The 21,531-nt window shown below is 41.9% G+C and overlaps 1 protein-coding gene across 1 annotated transcript; it reads right to left on the reverse strand.

The window, feature by feature from the left end:
- Window positions 1-10: 10 nt before the first annotated feature.
- LOC138595953 (uncharacterized) lies at window positions 11-10,445 on the reverse strand. The gene is made up of 17 exons (XM_069667497.1): window positions 10,353-10,445; window positions 9,392-9,498; window positions 9,139-9,278; window positions 8,873-9,033; window positions 8,609-8,767; window positions 8,070-8,520; window positions 6,722-6,823; window positions 5,913-6,003; window positions 4,581-4,804; window positions 4,248-4,490; window positions 4,039-4,137; window positions 3,649-3,842; window positions 3,394-3,568; window positions 3,148-3,304; window positions 2,904-3,057; window positions 2,092-2,203; window positions 11-1,800 (listed from the first exon to the last, which is right to left on the reverse strand). The coding sequence occupies exons 1-17, from the start codon at window positions 10,371-10,373 to the stop codon at window positions 1,625-1,627; spliced, it is 2,766 nt and encodes a 921-aa protein (XP_069523598.1). The 5' UTR covers window positions 10,374-10,445; the 3' UTR covers window positions 11-1,624.
- Between the last annotated feature and the right edge of the window lie 11,086 nt (window positions 10,446-21,531).

The following is a 21,531-nucleotide window of genomic DNA, read 5'->3' on the forward strand; positions in this document are numbered from 1 at the left end:
GATTTACAAGACTTTATTATTCAATTTAACCTTAATGAATACAGTGTTTCCAAAAATCAAAAGCTGTTAGGGAAAATAAACTATTTTACATCTCTGTAAACAAGAGGACAAAACTTGAAGTGATTAAAGAAGGTACTTTGGATTCTGGCTGAAGAGCCTCCTGGCTGCATAGCTCCTACCTCACACTATAGCCAAAACACAACACTCTGTATGCTGCTCATCCAGCCCTCTATGTAACTGAAATGAAGCCGGACCAAAACACTGGAATTTCTTGGCATAACTAAACCTAACAATAGAAGGTAATGACAGCCATTTATAATTACTGAATCCAACGCATCTCCATTTTTAGGTGATTTGTGGTTTGTTAACATCCATACAGGTGGCATCACAAGTTCTAAATCTTCATTATAGTAAAGCTGTGTTCATGTCAAAATAGAATGGCATCAACATAATACAGAAGTATTGACAATTCTTTTTGCCACCATGACTTTAAATATTTGTCCAGCTTCCCCATTTCAACAAAATACTACGGTTACATTTTCCACATTACTACATAACATTTTTCCTGCTCTCAAGACAAACATTTAGTATTTTATAGCAAATCTTTCCAGTTTTCTGTTACTCTCAATCTACATAATTACCTCCCTGAGAAACACTTCTCATTTTGACAAATTGGTGTGTTATAACATGACACCTCCACAAAACAAGAAACGGATTTAGACACGTCGCAGGAACTACAACAAGATATTGTCGTTAAATCAGGAAATTGAGCAAATTATTTTTGTCATGGCGGCAAGATGAGCATTCATTTTTATGGATTTACAGCCAATCAAACAAACGGACATCTCTTGAGCCCTCAGCAGACGTTACCGTACTAAAAGTGAAAGTAAAAATCCGTGTCATCTCTGGCAGCTGACATCATCTGCAGGAGTGGGTGCTCCTTGTACAAAAATGACTATTACTAGTGACAAATATTGAAGCTAACTATTTCCGATAATCATCAGGAGGTTGAGGTGAACATAAATTAGTCTACTAAATCCAACATTACATGAATACAGCCCAACATTCAATGTTAGTTAAGATGGAGCAACATGGAAGACATTTGTCTTCATATCCTTCAAAAATGTTTGGCTGAAATGACTTATTGAAGTTTTGATTAAATTTCTACACATAGCAGTCCGTTAGTCTGATTATACATGCTGTGATATAAGATACACCTCCATCGTTTATTATGTCCAGCCAAAATGGAAGGAACGCAGGTAGCTCCAACCTATAAGGCTGCAGGTAAAGCTTTAAAGCTGTATGTGGAGTTTCTCAGTTGGAGTTCTCCCAAGACAAAGGGCTGCAGTGTATGCAAGTACAGATTGATTATATATACGTAAACGTTGGAAATAGCCTTGTTTTTAAGGCTCCCGTTTAAGGTTTCAACTTGATAGCGTGCGTGATTGACAGATTAGTGGCACTAGCTGCAGTTGAAACAAGTGCAAGTAGGAGGAGTGTTTCAGTTATGCTGTTTGTCAGTATCCTGGCGGCAGCAGCATGTTTCAGGGGCTAAAAGGGGACCGCAGTGGTCCGAGGTGCGCTCAGGGTACAGTGAATGTGGACAGACCGAAGGTATCGACACTCACTGGGCTTCCCACTCCTCGTCGGAGACGTCATCGGGGGAAATGGTGCGAGTGTTGCTGGCGCGGATGCTGCTGATGTTGGTGAAGGAGAGGAGGTTCGCAATGCCCATCAGGCTCACGCCGGTTCCATCCAGATTCACCTGAGCCAGGTGCATGTGTTTCAGGAACTTTAACCCTGAGGAAAATAATGCAGAGAGATTGTTAGAAAGGAAAAAATACATGCTGCCTTAATAACTGTGAAATTGACATTATAACTGCAATGGATGGCAAACCACCAAGACAACCACCACATACAGCCGTGAAAGCTTATTTAGCTTATTTACATGCACTTAAAATCAGGATAAATGAATATGCAAAAAAACTGTTTGCTATAACTGTTGTACCACCCTCAATCACCACAGGGGAAATTCCTAAACAATGACATCACTGCATTAGTGAGATGAGGTGATTTCGAGTGTGACCTTACCGTGGTCTGTGATCCGCGTGCGGCTGAGATTTAGCTTCACAAGGTGATTGCAGCGGATCAGACCTCTCCGCACTACTGTGTCTCCCACCCGAGTGCTCGCTAACCCCAACACCTGAAAACAGGACAATCATGCATATGCATCATTTAAGACACCTTCATTTGTTACAGGATTGTTCCTTTTCACAATGAACCCAACATTGCTCCCAAAGGCGTAGCCATCGGGTATGAATGGGCATAGTTCCTGATTGGAGAGTGGCACTTTTCCATCAGTGTGTGAAAGGGTGAATGTGACATGTAGTGTAAAAGCGCTTTCAGTGGTTGGAAGACTAGAAAAGCGCGATATATGTGCAGTCCATTTACCATTTACATACTTATCAATCTATCTGGAAAAGTACATCTAAAGCTGAAGTGTTTCCTTTCAAGAATTAATGCACTAAAAAAATCCTCTATATACAGAAATTGTGTAAGAGGTAATAACGACAAGGTTTTTTACACCACTTGAAGCCCCACATTTAACTTGCTTATCACTTTTTCACATGAAAGTTTTGATAAATGCTCAGGTTCACATTTGACCCTAAATTAATGAGTCCTGTACAATAGCAGAGCCTGAGCTGCAGAGCCAGTACCAGCAGCAACAACTAAATTAGAGAGCTAACCCAAGGTTATCAACTAATAGAGTAAAATTACATAAATGTCCAGGGTAATTGTTATCCCAAGAGTAGAATAAAACAAGTGTTAAATGTAAAGTACGATAGGTTAATGTAGGGTTATTATAAAAATAATCCCGACGTAAATGTCACCGGTAAAATCACCTGGAGGTGCGGCAGGCAGATGATGAGTTCGGCCACTCCTCGGCTGGTGACTGCTGTCCGGTCCAAGCAGAGCTCCTGCAGCTCCTGCAGACCGCGCAGAGAGGGAAGCCCTGCGTCTGTCACCTGAGTGTTGCTCAGTGACAACTTCTTCAACCTACACAAAGTACACACACACACGATACTCCTGTCAGCTACTCTGCTGTTGTCACACAAGTACAACAGTTATACAAAGTGTGAGCCTGACCTGTTCATCGTGGAGAGCTGGCTCACTCCCTGGTCTGTGACTTGTGTGTAGTCTGTCAGGTCCAGCTCTGAGAGCAGAGACAGTCTAGAGAGGAAAGACAGCCCGCTGTCTGTGACAGAGTGGCGTCCAGGGAGGGTCAGCTGAGTCAACCTTAGACCTGCGAGGAAAACAAACCACAGAATTTAAACGTTTTTTTTGTTTCACACAATCTGTCTGCTCATTTTTGAATGTGCCTTCGTTACAAACCTGAGATGATCTGCAGGGCCTGATTGCCGTCCGCGACAGGGATTCCCGCCAAACTGAGGGAAGACAGGGACGGGTGGGTGGCGAGGTTCTCTAAAGAACTTTCTGTCACACCCGTCCCGTCCAGGTTGAGAGTCTGAAGGTTGGAAAGCTCTGCCAAAGCTGACACATCCTTTACCTGGAAGAACAACACCCATTTAGAAACAGTAAAATGATACTGGCTGGGGCTAACATGACCACATGATTTGCATATTTTACCTTTGTCTGCTTGATGCTGAGGAGCCGCAGCTGTGGCACGCAGGTGGAGAGAACGACCAGCGTGGCTTCTGTCACGGCCGTCTGGTTCAGGCTCAGCTGAGAGAGGCAGGACGGAGCGGACTGGAGATACAGTACCATCCCTGCATCTGTCACTTTGGTCTGGTCCAGGGACAGGTAACAGAGGCTCTTTAAACCTTGTAGACACATGAGGAAAAAGTAATCAAGTTAAAACCCATTCATCTATAAGTACAAGTAATTACCACAGAGCAGCTTATGTTGGGCTGTGGCGTTCTTGCACGTAACTGTAAATGCCTATAAAGTGGCATTACATAACTTATTATTCTCTCGTTGTAGCCTGAGCCTTGTTGCAAGTTAGTTTAAAAGCCTTACCTGTGATTTGCTGCAGGCAGGAGTCGGTGAGTTTGCTACAGGAGGCCAGGTTGAGGTACTGGAGTTTGACCAGGCTGGACAGGATTGAAAGCCCAGAGTCTGGAGATTAAAATGAAATTGCACAGACTTTAACCAAACATTCTGCAGTTAACACAGTAAAATTAATATCAGAAATCATAGAAGCTACATCCTGGGCTAAAATTATTAACCTGTGATGAGAGGTGAGTTGACCAAACTGAGGTGCTTCAGTGCTGTGAATGCCCGCAACTGCCGCAGGAGCTCATTAGTGGAGTAAGGGTAGCAGTTCAGGACAAACTTCTGCAACGGGCAGCCGAAGAAGAGCTCCAGGGTGCGTGGACGTAGGAGCCTCTCGCGGGACATGTGGTTGAGCAGAAGCTCTGCGAGCTCTGGGGTGAGGCATGCCAGACTGCTGCTGTACTGCATGCTGGGAGCTGAGAGCAAACAGTGAGTAAACAAGGCAGTGAGACATTTCCTGGCAAATCAGTCTTTGATACTGAGCTGAATATTCATCGTCTCTTTACCAGTCATGAGGTGGACAGTGGCGCGGGTAGCCAAGGCACATAGGGACGGCACACTAGGTGTCCTGAAAGGTCTTTTAGGGGGTGATGGTTGTCCCTGCGATGCACGGGGGTCTTCTTGCTGCGCAGCTCTCTGAAGACGCTCAACTGCAGCCAGACCTGCAGCACCAGGTGCCACCCGACCTCCTGCATCCTCAGGCTCTGCTGGGTCTTCTTCTGGAGCCTCCCTGAAACACACCAACGTAACTGTCTTTTACACCCATACAGCGTTTTGATGTATGGCTAACATATCCACAGGCTCTCTGAAGTGCTGGCAAAGTTTTGTCTGTATACATTGCACCACTGTTTCTTGTTTTCAGTTATCAAAGAGTCAACTAGAGAGAGATATCGGATCACAGGAATTAATGAAACAATTCTCTACCTGTCTAATTATGACTCACACCATCTATCAAGGCGTCGCTGTTAGATACATTTAAAGGTATATTAAGTAGGATTTTTCCTTGCATTTTGTCAACAACACATTCAAGCTGGGCCCGTCCTCCTCGGCTCTTCGTCACCAGAAGCTCACTTTCACTCTCCTGTGCGAGAACACGCCCACCCCGCCGAGCTAATACCGACAGCATCACGGTTACCTTTGCGCTAGCATGCTAACCGCCTACCTGTCCAACAGAAAGAAGGCAAACCCTGAAAACGTCCTGTGCAAAGCAGAATAGATGCAGAGGGAAGAGTCTCACAAGGGTCTGCACACACACACTCACCAACACACATGTATAGAGGCCCATAAGTGATGATCTATATTATAATATTGTATTTGTAAAAGTCTATATTTTATTTTTCTAGAAAAATCCTACTTATTATACCTTTGTGATTAGCCAACCTATCCTGTTTAAATGGTTGAATGCACGTTACATAAATGAAGCAGATCACTGTTGGCATAGATTTATATCAAATTCATCAGCATCACAACACCATAAGGGCTGTAAATTATGATTCCCTTCAGGAATTTTCTCAATTAGTTGTCTCCCAGAGCTCGAGATGCATCTAGAGTATCAAACCCTCACATTTCAAAGCTGAGACAAGGGAATATTGTCATTTTTGTTTGAAAAAAGAATCAAAGAAGTTGCCGATTAATAATCTCTTAATTAACTAATTGATTTGTAGTTCTCAGCCCGGATTAAAACACAAAAGGACATGACTATAAGCCATAGAGAAAACGTTTCGACCTTCACTTTAAAGACTTTTAACTTTAAAATTTTGCGACTGTAATTCATATAAAGTTGTATTAACATGAATTATAGGTCTTTAATTATATTACAGTTCAGTCTCTACACCCACCTGAGTCGATTGCCTTGCTCTGGCCAGTGGTGCCTGGGCTCGAACTCTCCTCGGAACCTGTTCTCTGGAAAGAAAGGCAGCCTCGGCATTCCTGTGAAGATTAAAAAAGTCACAATTGAAATAAAATGACCAGCACATACACACACATATATATATATATATATATATATATATATATATATATATATATGTGTACATTATAGGTCACACGCCTGTTAAAAAAAACACTTCTAGTCATACTGTCTTATTGACTTTTTCAATCCCTAACCTCTAATCAACATCTTCTCCTCTTGAACTTTGATTCTCCTTTCACTGGCTTCAACTGTGATTCAGCTCTTTTCTGCTCTGGCACACATTCAGAATACTATATCTCACCCACATGCTCTGAAAGGCTGAATGTGATTGGTCAAGCAGCGGTAAGTACTAAGAAAACTCAGTTCACGCTGGTTTGGCTCAGCAGTTCGGACACTGTGTGCAATATGTTTGACAGGAAGGGGCATTCACCTACATATTTCCTAATCCTAATCTCACATACAGCGGTCATTACGAGGGCAGTCAGTGTAGTGTTCTGCACACTGCGGAACTTATGCAACACAACAGTGTGAAGCTGAATGAAAGTTGCTTCGCCAGCTGAAAACGATAGGCGGGCTCATCTGTTTTTGGCATGGGGGGACAAAAAGTTCTACGTGGATGATAAATGGAGACACGTGGAGTCAGGGCCAGGAGGGGTGGGAGGGGGAGGGCAGGCTAAATGTAGGTCAAAGAAGGGACTAGGTGTCCTCTACAACCTCAGACACGAGGAGCAGTACCGTTAAGCATGTAAGGAGGTTCGTCCTCTCCCTCCTGTTCCTCATCAACCTCGATGCCAGCCGGGTCCTCGGCTTCGCCAGCAACCAACCTCTGGCCTCGCCCTGTTGAACAGCAGGAGTGTCACTTTAGTACAAAACAGCTGTTATTTAAAACAGTGGTTAAATCCTGCTGATCCTTTTTTTGTACAAAAGGTAACAGCCTGTGTACATAACATTTAAAGTAGAGAAGCTAACAACGACAACCAGTAAGCATTTCAGCAAATCACTTGAAAAGAAAATGGCACTTTCATGGTGGTACATGTTTTCAATTTGTGGTTAATTTTGGATGAATTCAGAAAGTATGCTGTCGTGTTTTTTCCCTAACTGCAACAACAAAGCATGTTGATTTGCAACCATTCTGATTGGCTTCTTCTTCATGCTAAAAGCAACAGTATCATAGTTTCTGAAGCAGAAAGAGGAATTATTTACCAAGAACGATTTAGGTAGTTAAAACTAATGGTCATACATTAACCAGAAGCATTCTAACATCATTTAAGAGACTCCCATGTTCCCATGTTGAGTGATATTTAAGAAATTATTTAAAGACCAGCTCCAGTCATGTTTTAAGACATATAAAATGCTCCGCTTGAAATAATAAATTGTGTCTGATATGTTTTTTTCTGCAAAATACGTTAATTACCTTGTAAAAATCCTCCCAAGGCATCTCCTCCTTCTCCCTCATTAAAACTCCATGAATCTGCATAGGCCCCGCCCACTATGCACATTTCCAACCGCCCCCTCCGTCGCGAAAACAAAACACACCTTTTCCATCATTTAGCGGCAACTTATTGAAACTTAGCTAGCTTGAAATGTAGTAATTAGTAGTCGCAAAAATTACGATGACGGTTACAGCTGGCTCGCACATCGCCAAAGTGGTTGCCATAGGTTGCACATAACGATATGCATAGCGTCACCCCGTCCATTAACGGGATTGGCTCCTTAGGTTTTTGACATGTCAAACCTGCCAATCTGAAAACGTGTTGTTCAGCCTGTCCTTGGTACACTGCAGTTTTAAAGCAGACAGGCCCAGCCATGGAGAGGACTGCTGATGTTGTCCCTGATATGTCTTGTAGCACATGAAAAACACCACATGGAGATGTTTCACTGGAGGGGGGCTTTAAGGATACATTTTGAATTGGAATTGAGAGTCTGGCAAATACTTCCACAACCGGCAGTGGCCCCCACTGTACCACAATGAATAATTTGTATAGCCTGATAAACTCATTCAACTAAACACAAAAACAAGCTGTGATAAATAATATTATGTGTGCGAGGTGCAACAGTTAATCTGCTTATAGTTTTAACTTACCCCAGAAGTGAGACGGCCCAGACAGTGATGGAGCCGCTCCAGGTAATCCTGCATAATTCACCGCCTCCTCCCACAGCTGGTTGGGTAGAGGAGGAGGTGGAACAAGGTCCTGCCTTCCTCCCCCCTCTATGACAGGGATGTGTGGCTGAGGGGGCTCAACACACGGAGGAGGCTCATTCTGTATCGTTGAAGGGGGTTCTGCAGGACTCTGTGCATCCTGAGGTGTCTCTGGAGGAGTGGTCTGAATACACAGTGCGGCGTTGGGTGTGAGGCCAAGAGAGCGCAGTGAACAAGCAAGCTCTGCCTCGCCAAAGCGTTTCCGTGGGAAACCCTGGAGGAGAGAAAAGGAGGGGAGGGAGGGGTGACGTCCGCTGATGTGCTCCACGACGCTGCGCAGAGGAGCATCAGCTGGGAAGCGTTCACGCATGGACTCACCGGATGGCAGCCGGATCTGCAGAAGAAAACATGCGGTTTGAGCAAGTGCAACTCTGTAGTTTGTATCAACATCATACAAACAAAACAAAAATTGAATTCTTCACCATCAGAACACAGTTGTTGTCCACATTAGTCTGAACTTTTCCTCCAAGCTGCTGGCCCTGAGCCATGGGAGGAGACGTCTCTGTGGTGGCGCTGGTCTGGATCTTCTCCTGCAGGCTCCTCCGATCCTCAGCTATCCGCTTTAACACCAACTCACGCTCCTGGCAGATCAACAGACATAAGATTTGAGATTACAAAGTAGACACTTGACAATGTAGACAAGGTGGAGTTTGCACTGTTGTGCACCAGACGTCCCTCTTTCTGACCTGTTTCTTTTGTTTTCTCTCTGCTCTGGCCTCCTGAGCGACACGTTGTCTCTGCTGCTCTTCAAAGTCACTCTTGTCCTGTTTGATGCGGGACTCAACTGGTAGTGGTTCTGGGGACAGGTTGCATGACTGTGATGGTCTCAGCACCAATGATGGGGATGCTGTTAAAGTAAAATCCAACAATTCATTGCTTCTCTGACATCATTATGAAGCGAATTTTGCAGGATATTACAATCTCTTCAGCTGCTCACTGCTAGGTGTCTTACCTCTGCTGTCAGAAGGAGATGTATGCGTGTCTGAAGTGCTCGCTGCCTCTTTGGGCGGATTGAAAGCAGAAAACGCTGTGTCAGCTGGCTGTGATGACTGCTTGACCAACCTGTGCCGTGGATACTGACCCTGTAAGAGCCTGTCAACATATGAGAGAGGGACAGATGTAATTCACAGAAAGTAGTGCCTTTTTAGACACTGTAATGACAGTGTAGCAGCATTTAATCTATAAGAATAGGACTGACAACTCACCATTCAGCTGCATCTGACACAGAAAAATGCCCGGCCTGCACAGCTGCCTGGATCTGTTCCTCTGTGAAGCCCATCTCACTGAGGATGAGGAATAACTCCCCAATAGTCTGCAAACAAAGCAAATAAAACAAGCTTGAAAGGGCATTAAAACAAGTGGTGCCACAACTACATCTGTAATTGCATTATGGCCCTTAATTTTGGCTCTAGTCTCAGCTTTTATTTTTATGTATCTTTATATATTTAGCTGTTTTTTTGTATTATACTTCTACTGTAACACTGATTATGTTTTCCATTGGGATTATATAAAGCATTCCCATAACATTTTTACGTTTGCTGTTATTGTTATTATAAATTTGTATCAATTAAATATAAGTATTTACGTTAGATCTGCTTTAAAAACAATTAAACAACAGCAAGTTAACGTGATTATTGTCATGGAAATGATCAAATAAATTCTAAAAGTGTTAGGTCCTGATGGCTTTAAAATAGCTTTAGATGGGTGTTGGTGCGAATATCTGGATGTTGCCCTTTACTTTTTATATATAACCATACTATCTTCTATAAATATAGGCTGTGTTCGAACGTGGAAGAGCTTTTCATTTTTCTTCCTTTGTCATTCATTACATTCGACTGATTTGCCCGAGCATTTACCTTTCACTTTCCCATTCTAAGTTAATGTTCGTGCACAAAGTTTTTAGCAGTTAGTCAGCCTCTTATACGATACATGCATTAATCTACAGTACAGTAAGCAAATTAAAACTAAACAACAGCTAACAAGCCAGGCTACGGCTAACGCTAGGTATGTTGTTATGCTTTCGGTACAGTCAGGCAGGCTGTCAACAAACAACGTTAGCATGACGGCTAACGCTAGCTGAGGGAGAACGATGGCGAGGCTAAAGCTAAGGCAGCTTGAGAGCTAATGTTTATGTGCGCCACTGTGGGCATGTTAAAGACAGCTTACCGGAGAGGAAGAAGAACTCATGTCGTTGTTTCAACGTTAATGCAGGTACATCAAAGGTTGACACAAAAATTACTAAGCAACTTTGTTCACTTCCAGGTCTTGTGTGCAACCTGCTTTGCTAGCAACGCTGACCTCTCCCCCTTCGACTTGTGGATTGACAGCATAACAACAAGAAACCAGCCAATCAGCACCGCGGAGAACCGAGATGTATGGAAAGTAAAATGGGTCATAATTAGTCTCAATTTCCCCTTCATTTCTAAACGTCGACATGCGTTTAAACGCCAAGAGACGTTTAATAAGCGGCCGACAGCGTTTAAACGTTGGTAGGTGTTAAATAAACCAGACCTTAAATAGGTGTTATCCAGCATTTCTAACCACATGTGTTTAAACGCCAGTTGGTGCTTATTAAACGCCTGATGCCATTGGTATGATGGAGTATTAGGACCACATTAAAGAAAAGAAAAAAAATCAGAGATTACAATAATGAAATCAGAAATTTATGAGAACAAAGTCATAAGAGAATAAAGTCGTAATATTACGAGAAAAAAAGTTGCTATATTAGGAGAATAAAATCATAATTTTATGAGAATAAGTTGTAATTTTAGACTATTGTTAGCCTAAACATTGAAGGGAAATATCAGAACAGCAGCCAGCTGCCTGCACTAAAATGAGGAAGATGTGAAGTATGCTTGTACAAGATTGCACAAGAAGCTTAATACAGCTTTAGAAGCATACCTTGCGAGGCCATGCGAGACCTCCTACCTAGTAATGCGCAAGCACACTAAACAGCTAGTGATTTTAGTTGAAAATGACTCGTGGTTTTAGTCATTTAAGCGCAGGCGGCTGGCTGCTCTTCTGATATTACCCTTTTAAAATAAGATTTAGGCTAACCATAGCCTTAAATTACATCTTTAATTTTGTCGTCTTTTTTCTCGTAATCTCAATTTTTTTTCTTTAACGTGGCCCTAATACTCCGTTTTAATGAATGCCTGGTTTGAGACAAATTCTGAACCTTTTGGCTCTCCATAAAAATTTTCAACTGACGCAGCGGCGTAAAAATGTACTACTCAATGATTGACATTTCAAAACCCCAACCCATACTGACTCAGGTTTTACCAGCAATGACTAAACTTATCCACGTAAGCATCAGTAAATGCTACTAGTCAGTAGTCGCTAGACTGTGCCATAAAGGGAAATGAATGGTATAACTTTGAAATTAGGTGATCGAGACCTAGTAAAATTTAAAAATGAAACATTTAAGGAAATAAGGAGATAAAAACGGATGGAACCGTATGGAAAGAATTATACAAAAGTGAAAGTCCTGGCTTTATTAACAGCAAGCCACCAGTAAAGGTCAATCTATCTATTCATACAGAGGACCTTTGGATGTTAAATCTTTATTTCTATACCTCCCCTCACAGTGACAGAAAGTAGAGGTTCCTAAATGTGCATTAATGTATGTCAATTTTGATATAAGTTGTGGTGCAAATTGGCAGAGCAGATCAGATATATTTAAAAAAAAAAAAATTTTTACTTAGCAACAGGTAGGCAGTCAACAAGGCAAGTATGAACTTTGTTGGGAGAAAATTCAGGAAAAACTAAGCAGATGTCATCAGCAGGGAGGTTGAGGCTGGACCGCAGTCAAAGAGTGTGAGCTAATGGACTAGTAAATATTTGGTGACTAATTGGAAGAAATAAGAGGCAGGTGTCAAAGGAGGTGATAGTCAGCTGATGACAGAGCAGCAGACAGTTAAGGAAGTACTGCTGGTCAAGATGGGAATGACAGAACTTAGCATCTGGCTAAATAATTGCCAGAAAATGTGAATACACAGCAAAATGACAATTAACCAATGTTGTATATTTATGTAAGGTATACTAACTGGGTATTGAGTTTACTTGGTTGTAATTTATGACATTTTATCAAGGCCCAGGGTAGCCTAAGCCGATGAGCTCCTTTGTGTAGTCCATTTTATTTTCTTTAATTAAATTTTTATGAAGTTCTTTTGACCAAGTCTCTTTTGAAAAAGATATTCTTTATTTCAATTAGTTTTTACTACGTTAAACAAAGGATATATACCTCTTTCTGCAAATCAATTTATGGTAAATCATATCATACAGATACGGTTAATTGATATTAAAGGTATTCCTGTGTATGTGGTTGGAGGTTATGACGAGCATCATAACGGAAAGACGCCCTCCCTCAGCCTTCTTCAGAAATATGTTTCATCATTCACGCAGGCGCAACAATTTCCGTCTGGAGAAAATGGCAACAAGCTGCCAATAAATAAATCGTAAAACCGGAATTAGATTAATGTTGACTTCATAATAAAAGCACAATATTGCGTCTTAGAGGAATTCATATTTGTGTCATGATTAAATGTGATATTTTGACATGTTCTATATTCAGTGAGCACATCCTTTAATACAGCATTGTGAATTTACATCGTAAATTCGGGCATTTCCAATGCTTATCAGGAAGGCGATTTAATTTGAATCTTCCACCGGAAGTGAAAATGTTTTTAGTTTGGTGATTTGACGCCGGTTCAGCAAGTCATTCAGAGAGAGTTTGAGGTGAGTACCAGGCACCGGTGAGTAAATAAGCCAGATTCTGTGTGTAATTGTAAGCCTCACAAGGATTTCTCTTGGTGAAAACGGCATTTTTGCTTTGAAGTGCTGTTATTTTGAAGGTCATGAACTGGTCGTGACCGTTGACTTAATTTCCCGTGAAGAGAGGCGACATTGACAGTCCGTTCCAACTGCCACACACGCATTGGAAGTGTCCGTTGCTGCTGGGGGATGACTTCGCTTTGTTCCTCGGCTTGTTAATCAGGTAATAGAGGGGTGAAAAGTCCTGCACATGTGCTCAGACTTACAGTTTAGTTGTGGTTTAAGCCTGTTGACGGACTAGTTGTAGGAAAAAGATGAAAATGTAAGGTGTGTTCCTCATCATAGCGAGCTAGCAGTCACTCCTCCTGACAGAAGCTTCAGTGTAAGAAATAATGTCATGGTCATGTTAAGGAGTTGGTTGGGATGGGTTGTCATGAAAGCTCAGTGTTAGTGGCTTTTAATAACTGAGTGGGGATGTGGTCAGCTTTGTTGCTCATTCATTCATTATTCATTCATATGAGCAGCAGGGCATGTCTGTGCTGTTGTTTCTGAGGTCATAGGTCACATGATGTAAAAAATGAGTCTGGAAATAAATATAGATGTACATAGTTAAGTGTATGATGAGTAACAATTGGGCTGCAACATAAGCTACAACTTTTTTCAATCAAGATTAATCTGTTTTCTTTATAATGTCAGAAAATTATGGATAAAAAGCTGAAAGAGACAATTTCATATTGCTGGATTATTCACTCAAACATTTAAAATTATATCACTTAAAGAAAAATATCAACTTTCTCAAATTTTCAATGCAGGAATGACTCACTTTTAATGCGTTCATTTTCAAAATAAACAATCAAGTAATCAACAAATTTTTTCAGCACTGTTTAAAATGTATCCCAGTATAACCCGATGGATTCCCAAGACCCAACTGACCTCCATTTGTGGTTTTTGTTCTGCAGTTCTTTGTGTCTATTGTACTAAAAGGATGGAGATAAAAATGGAGCACCGAACACTAATGAGGTAGCATAATATAGCGTTATAGAATGTCCACATCATGACAAATAATTACTTCCACAAGCACAAAGAAGTTGCTATAGAAGCGTCATTCTTATGCTGCGTTCACATGGATTAAGGCAGAGAGTAGGCAGCAAACCGGATATCATTTTAGTGGACGAGAGCAGCACGGTAAATTGTGGTGAGTTAACGGTAGACGGCATTGCAATTTACAACCGGATGTTACTTACCTCCCTCACTCAACACGAGAAGCTTATCATTTTAGTACAACAACACCCGGAACTTTCTAACCAGCGTTTAAAATCCTACAGAGACATCACACGCAAAACAGAAATCTAACCATAGTTTTATGTTTGCAATAGAATATCAAGAGAAAGCTGCAATTATAGCTACAATTACTAATACTAATTACATAAAAGATTGATTGATGGCGATTGATTTATATAGTTTATTCAAGATCAACAAAGCAACATCTCGAGCGTGTTTCGTTTTGCCGTCCTGTCAGAGTGTTTGTTCTTCCCGTGCCGTCCAAAAGGTGTTGTCCGTCTGCCTTCTACGGCCTTCCTGAATCCATGTGAACGCAGCATTAGTCTTAGTATTCAATTTTTAGCTGCATAAAACTGTAAAAGAAATATTTGTCATATGGCAAACACAGGTCCTAACAGATATGAACTGAAACTTAAGTTGATGTTAACTTTTTTTAACAGCAGACACTTAAACTAATAACACTAATTGCTACACTTAAGTGATTACTTGACCTTAGCCACTGTTTGTGTTATTGGTTCCAGCTGTGAGTTGTCCTTCTGTTTCTAATAAAAATGTCTGCTTTAAAAAAGGTCTGCAGTATGAATCTAATACTTCTGTAAAGAAAAGGAAACGTGGTTTAATTTTCATAAAGGAAACATGACAGGCAAATCAGAATATAGGAAGAATCTTATTGTGATGAAACTCTAAAGTTATCTTGCAATAAATTCAACCTTGCTGCGTTTGTAACCGATCTCCCCACATGTATTCATTCATTTTGAGTGGTTGATTAAATCGCAATCACATACATTCATAGGGGATGTTGTTTTCAGTTTCAAACAGGATGTTTAATAGAAACAGTTTGCCAGCCAGGCCATATTTATTACCAGAAACTCTAGCACTAATTGTAGGCTAATGCATATTCACTGTACTTGTCTGTGGGCCTTAAAATCCATTTAAACTCCCACCAGGTCTCTGCATTCAAGTTTGAGAACTATGGTCTCAAAGTTGTTTGTCCATCACATGATTAATAGATGTCAGGAAATGCCCTTGGGCAGGATGGAGGAAGGATATGCTTCTCATGCTGACTCACCGGTATCATCTCAACGTGCGCTGCAAGTTATACGAGCAGATATTTCACTCTGATTCGAAGCCGAGGCACAGGATAAAAGCAATTTATTTTTTCCTAGAGACTCTTTAATCAAAGTCCTACCACAGTGACGTAATTTGCCGTACAAAACCTGAGCGCTTCAAGGACTCAAGGACATTTTTGTCTGGGTGAATCTGACCTTGTTTGCTCTCAAATTCCTGAGCAGTTCCCTTTTGTCGCATGATCCCGCGCGGTGCTTGAACACATCAGAGCGATCCATCCATCTTATCTCGGAGATCACAGTCTCAGCTTTTTGTTTGTTGTGCTTCGCCTCAATGGAAAACGTCAAACAGACTTTTCTGTAAACTGTTTGTAGGGCGTTCTGAAGCACAAACGGTTGACCAGAGTGTGTCCACATTCCTGTCGAGAATTGCTTGGTCATGCAGAAGACAAGGAAGGAAAAGAGGTAGATAACTTTTTTTCCCCCTCTCAGCTCTTCATGTTTATTTTATCTCCCTCTCTGCGGATAAACAGACCCAGCAAGTCCCTGAACACACCAAGCCTGGATATCTGTCATTACCTAAACTAAACAGTTACTTTAGTCTGTTTCACTATCAGTAATTAGGAGTCACATCATTGTGTACAGTGCTGTTTGTTGCTTGGCAGTTGCTCTGTTTTAGCCAACTAAGTTGCATTTAATTACCATTAAGCGCTTTGGCAGCACACCCTAGAACGTGCATAGTTTAGTTTGGGCTACCGTCCCCCCACAGTAAACCCCATTAAGCTGTCTGGAGTTTGTAGTCTCTTTAGAGCATCTAATTATACACAAAGATCCATTAATCATGCTCAGGCGTTGCTGCCTCTCTCCTCCTCTTCCAGTGAGTGAATGAGACTAAATTCTCATGCCTTTTACCTCCAGACACAATCAAAAACATAATCACATTACGTTGTTTCCCAGGAAATGGATAAATGATTAGTATGTGACCGTAGTGAGATCTGGGAACTTTGTTTTTGTTTTGGGAGCCCGGGGGATATTTTATTCCCGTCCCAGTCTGAGTCTCAGGAGAGTAAATACAGTTATTACAAAGTGCAGCCGGGTGAAAGCTCCACAATTACTGTGTTTCTGTGAGAACAAGGCTTTACCTTTTTGTGCAACTTGAGCAGCCTTGGATGCGGTTTTTTGTACGACAGTGCCACACCCTCACACTGTCGGAGCAGGATAGGACCAGTCGCTGCTGACTAACAAGGTCGTTCTGTCCAGTGGAGGTAAAAGAAACAGGCACTACATCTTCTGGTTTTGTCCTTTCTGTAGGACTTTCATGCCATGTTTGCTCGGACATTCTGTCTTGGATAGATGTTTAATTCCACTGGGTGATATACTGTTTTGTTTTAATTCCTCTGCAGACATTACTCATCTGAATTTACAGGAATAGAAGCTGCATAATGACACCGTCTCAGTGTTTTATTACAGTCTGTCTTACATGGGATTTCAGAGGCTCGGGCTGAAATTAAGCCTTTAAAGCTGCACAAATCAATATCTTCATATTATCAATGGTTCAAATAACTTCCTGTAATGCGAAAGGGATCTGTTAATACCACCTCCACAGTCCTCCACAGCTCTACCAAGGGTTGTTTTTTTTTTGTTGAGTTTAAGCTGCAGCAATAAGAGCTGTTTTCTGCTAAAACCTCTGACCACCTCAAGTCACTGTACATGCACCAATGTGCACATGTTGGTGCTGCACTGCTCAGCACCAACATACTGACAAAGCTTGGCATTAGCTGTGAACATAGTGGAGTATAAAAAGAGTGAATACTTGAAATGAATTGATCTCGCTCAGGTGGCTGAGCACCTGATATCCATCAAAGTAAGGAGATATCCTCACACAGGATCCAAAACATTTTCATCCTTGTGCATAAACTCAAAACACTGTTATGATAAGAAAAAACCCTTTAACATAAACCCATCATGCATTTAAATTCAGCACTTGGACATGTGGCCTATCCAATGAAGCCCTGGATTCACGGCCCATCCATTTGGACCATTTAGCCAATCAGATGAAGTTAGCTGTGAGCTACGTTCATATTAGTTTGTGTCAATTTGATGGCGAATGCAAGGTCAGCTAGCATGACGGGTCAAGAGAGACACATCACACATCGCAAACTTTTAGTTTCAGGTCTTTTGAAGAATGAATAAGAAATAAATAAATAAACTAAAAATATTTCAAATTAAGTCAAGAGTCAATATACATCATATCTCCAAAATACATTAATGTTAGTTAAAGTCTGATGAGTCAGCTGATGTCTCCCTACGCCCAAATATTTAGAGGTGTTGCCACTAATGTAAAATCTTTTGTATCAAAGGCTCAAAATGACCAAAATGGGAATAACAATATTAAAGATCCTGTGAGGAACTTTTGGTATGTGTTGATTTTGGCGCCCCCTGTGGACTCACTTTAAATTTTTGCCCTGTAAAATGTAAACAAAGGCAGCGTGCAGTTAATCGCTTCGTCTGACACCTACCCCCCTCACCAGCAGTTTCAGGGATTAAAAATAACTATATAGAAATAATCAATCTTGCTGCTGATGGTTTGCTTATGTAGGTCATATAGAGTAATCAGAATTAATGTTTGATAACCGGCGAAAAACTCCTCATAGGAGCTTTTAAACCTCTATTACATGAGCTCTTCATTTACTTGCGTGTGAAGCTGTTCTTCTCGTACTTGAGCTTTTGACATTCTAACTCACTGATGCAACTTCTTCATTCGAACTGTCTCACATTTCCTGTGCAGGTTTGTTTCCATTTCCAAATGTGCGTCGGCCTCTTGCGGCGCTCCGAACCCCCTGATCCTCTTCAAGGTATAAAAATGCTTGAGCGCTGATTGCTTTTTCTTTTCTGGGGTCGAGGACAATGAACAGTCATTATGTAAGCTTTCATGCCTCCTCAATCCCTCTTCACCCCAGAGACAGGTGCTGTCTTAGCTGCCAGCACAGCCGCTGCTGGCTGAAGCCTCTGGCTGGACACAGAGCCAGATAAAGATGGGACTACATTGAATGAGTGCAGCTGCTGGTTGTTGTAGACTGGAGGTGCTCCAGTCTCTGTGTGCACATAACTTAGCACAGTCCTGCTAAAGTGCCGGGGACAGCCAAACCCTGAGTGAAGTCGGCGTGACCACTGAGCCGTGAGCAGCAGAGCAGGGAGGTAGAGACGTCTGCGTGTTGAAAGATTCGGGACGTGGCTGGATGACTTCTAAACTGCTGAGCTATTTCAGGCTAAAACACTCAGAGGCAGCAGAGGCGCGGCTATCAACATACACCACCACCAAATCCCAATAGAGATCCACAAACAGGGCAGCTATCAGTGCAGCTGTGGCGGGGTCAGTCTTTGCATTGCCACTGGAAGCTTGAGTGGTGAGTCTGTGTCAATTTGAGTTTTGGATTCTGCCGGTTTTTGCACCTGTTGATGCGATGCCCCGTTTTCTTTAAAGCAAACAGTTTGTCCTGGGTTGCACTTCCTTGGGTGTGTTTTTGTGTATGTGCCTGGCAGACTTGGTGAATGAAGAATGACAGGAAGCTGGAGGGCGAATTTCCGAGTTTTGTTTGTACTTTTTTTCAAAAGCTAGAAAAACTGAAGACTGGACGTTATTGTGCAAAAAGTAGCGTTAAATGTTAATATTATGCTTTTGTTTCTTTAACCAGAGGAAATGTGTTTTGACATTTACACAAGAAGGCGTGTGTGTAGTACAGTTTGCTTCATTTCACCACATTTATCCAAAAGCAGCAGCAATAACTGATTCATAAATGTCCCAAATCAGCCACAGTGAGGCCAGCGAGGTTGAGTGTGAGATAAGCGTGTCGTGTGTTGGTCATGGTTCAGAAAAAGTTGTGAATCGACCTCGCAGGCATGCAGTCACACCTCTTTATATAGTTGACCACAGTGGATAATGCTATTATCAGCGCGCTGTCGGGCCCGAGGAAAGCCCCACTCTTTGAAGTGGACTTCAATTTTAGCTGCTGGCGGCTTTGACTGTTTCTTCCCCCGCAAGACATGCATGTGACTCCATATCGCTGGGGACAAACAATTATATCACACACACACACACACGCACACAAGCTCAGGCTCCTCCTGAGTGTAGGTATTTCTTTAGCCCTAAGGCTCATATAAGCTGATGTGGAATGCAGCGCTCGATTATTAAGTGAACGGGTAAGCAACCTGTTTAGATCACAGAATTGTTCTTTGTTCGCTGCAAAACACATTTAATCTGGCGGCTTTTGTGACTTTAGGCGGGATTAATCGTGTAGTAGTGTTTATTCTTCCATGACAAGACATGTTTTTCTTTCCACTGCCAAACGCACTAAGAACCCGCGGCATGCCAGGGTCAGTTTTTTTAGGGAGATTTACCCTGAAACTAAAGCGGCACAATCACATGGTCCAGGTGAAGATTTTAAACCTGACGGACACATGAAGATGCAGTGTAGAAATCTCTTAACGCAGTTAATAATTGCAGACATAATGGGTTTATTTTTCCACCAAAAGTATGCTGTGTGCGAGGTCAGACAGTTGACTTTGCATATAGCAGAATATCGATTACTTATTTACCCTCCTTACAGCTGCCCAGCAGCCTCCTGGCAGAGTTGCATTGCCCTTTACGAGAGGCAAAGTTGCCCAACGTTCCAAAGAAAGCCGCCGCATAATGACTCACTCTCTGTCCTGCAGTCTGCATGTTTGGAATGAGAGATGTCATTCATTTGCTTGATGTGGTGGTAAAGCAGACTTCTGTCCTTTCATGACGACCTTGGCTGTTTTTAATGCCGCACGCATTTAGTTCACCAGCTGCTCCTTTATTGTCTGCGTGCCGTTTAGAGTTTATGTCACTCCTGCAGATTTCCAAAGAGATTGTGAAAAACCTTTTCGTATCACTGATAGAGTATTTCACCATGTTTGTAATCCTCGTGACATTAAAGGACCGTGCAATGCTTTTGTAACTTTTTAAGTGACGTTTGTTTTTGTGTTAAAATAGCATTTTAATGAAGTATTGTAAAACTGTGAGCCAACAAAAGTGTTCTCGAGGTTTAAGACACCAAATATGTTTTGAAACCAACCACAGCAAATGTCACAACAACATGGTCATTCATTTTTTTTTTTTAGCTTCTTCCAGTGAAAATAAAAAATTTTATTTTAAAGTTTTATTAAGTAAATAAAACAAAGTCAAATAAAATTTGCAAAGAAATGAACTTTTTCTCCTCTCCGCCGTGTGTGTGAGCTCTGAGTTTTGGTTGGCGGAAGTGGCTTCGTCGGCTCCACCCGCCGATCTCTACTGCGCAGACTCTGCCTCCAAATGACGTCACCATCGCAAGATGGCAGCACCCATCATTGGGGCTATTTTGGCATCAATTTTGGACAATGAGAGCAAACGGAGACGCGTCGTTCATCTATATACAGTAATTTATCCATACATTTTATGTACTCTGTTTTCCCGTGACAACGAGTAATATTGTTTTCTAGAGAGCTCGACTTATTTATCGCAAGATAACTAAGCTGCACCACGGTAACATTAGATCATAATGTTTTATCATCAGAGCTGCAAAAGCACAAAACAAGTACAGAAACAGGCTTAACTTACCTCATTAGTGTGGGCCATGGCAGCATGGCACGTCGTGGTCTGTAACATCACAATGACCAGCCTGTTTTGTTTTCTACATCGCTAGAGAGTTATCCCGTTATCACGAGAAAAAACAGCTTTGTTACCCCGAGATAATGCGAACAATAAGTCCAGATCTCGAGAAAAAGACTAAAACTTGTTATATTGTGAATAAAATGTATGGCTGCATGTCCACTTAGGGCTTCCGTAGTAGTCATACTTCCATAGGAATTTTCAGCTGAAGTGGTCACGACTGGCTGATGTGTGCAACAAGTGATGCAGGGTTGTAAATAGACTTTGCTTTGTTCGAAGACATCACAAGCCAAACAGGTCGGGAATGACTGGCCTGAATGCATGCAAAGCCACTGTTATGGTCTGTTAAAGGCAGATATTGATCGTTGGGGGTTGAATTTCCACCTGAAGCTTGAGGTCATTTATGTGTGTGAGGCAGACACACATAGATCTGTGTGTCTGAGCAGCAGCCTCTGACTCAGTGTTGACTGGGTCCTGGAGTCACATGGCTACTTGTCAGCAGGCTTGGAGGAGGAAACATAATCCTGAGGAGGAAGGCTGCTGCTATCAGTCG

The sequence above is a fragment of the Semicossyphus pulcher genome, unplaced genomic scaffold (genome assembly GCF_022749685.1).
Source record: "Semicossyphus pulcher isolate SPU_LCO1_2020_fin unplaced genomic scaffold, fSemPul1.0.p SCAF_18, whole genome shotgun sequence".
Classification (NCBI taxonomy): domain Eukaryota; kingdom Metazoa; phylum Chordata; class Actinopteri; order Labriformes; family Labridae; genus Semicossyphus; species Semicossyphus pulcher.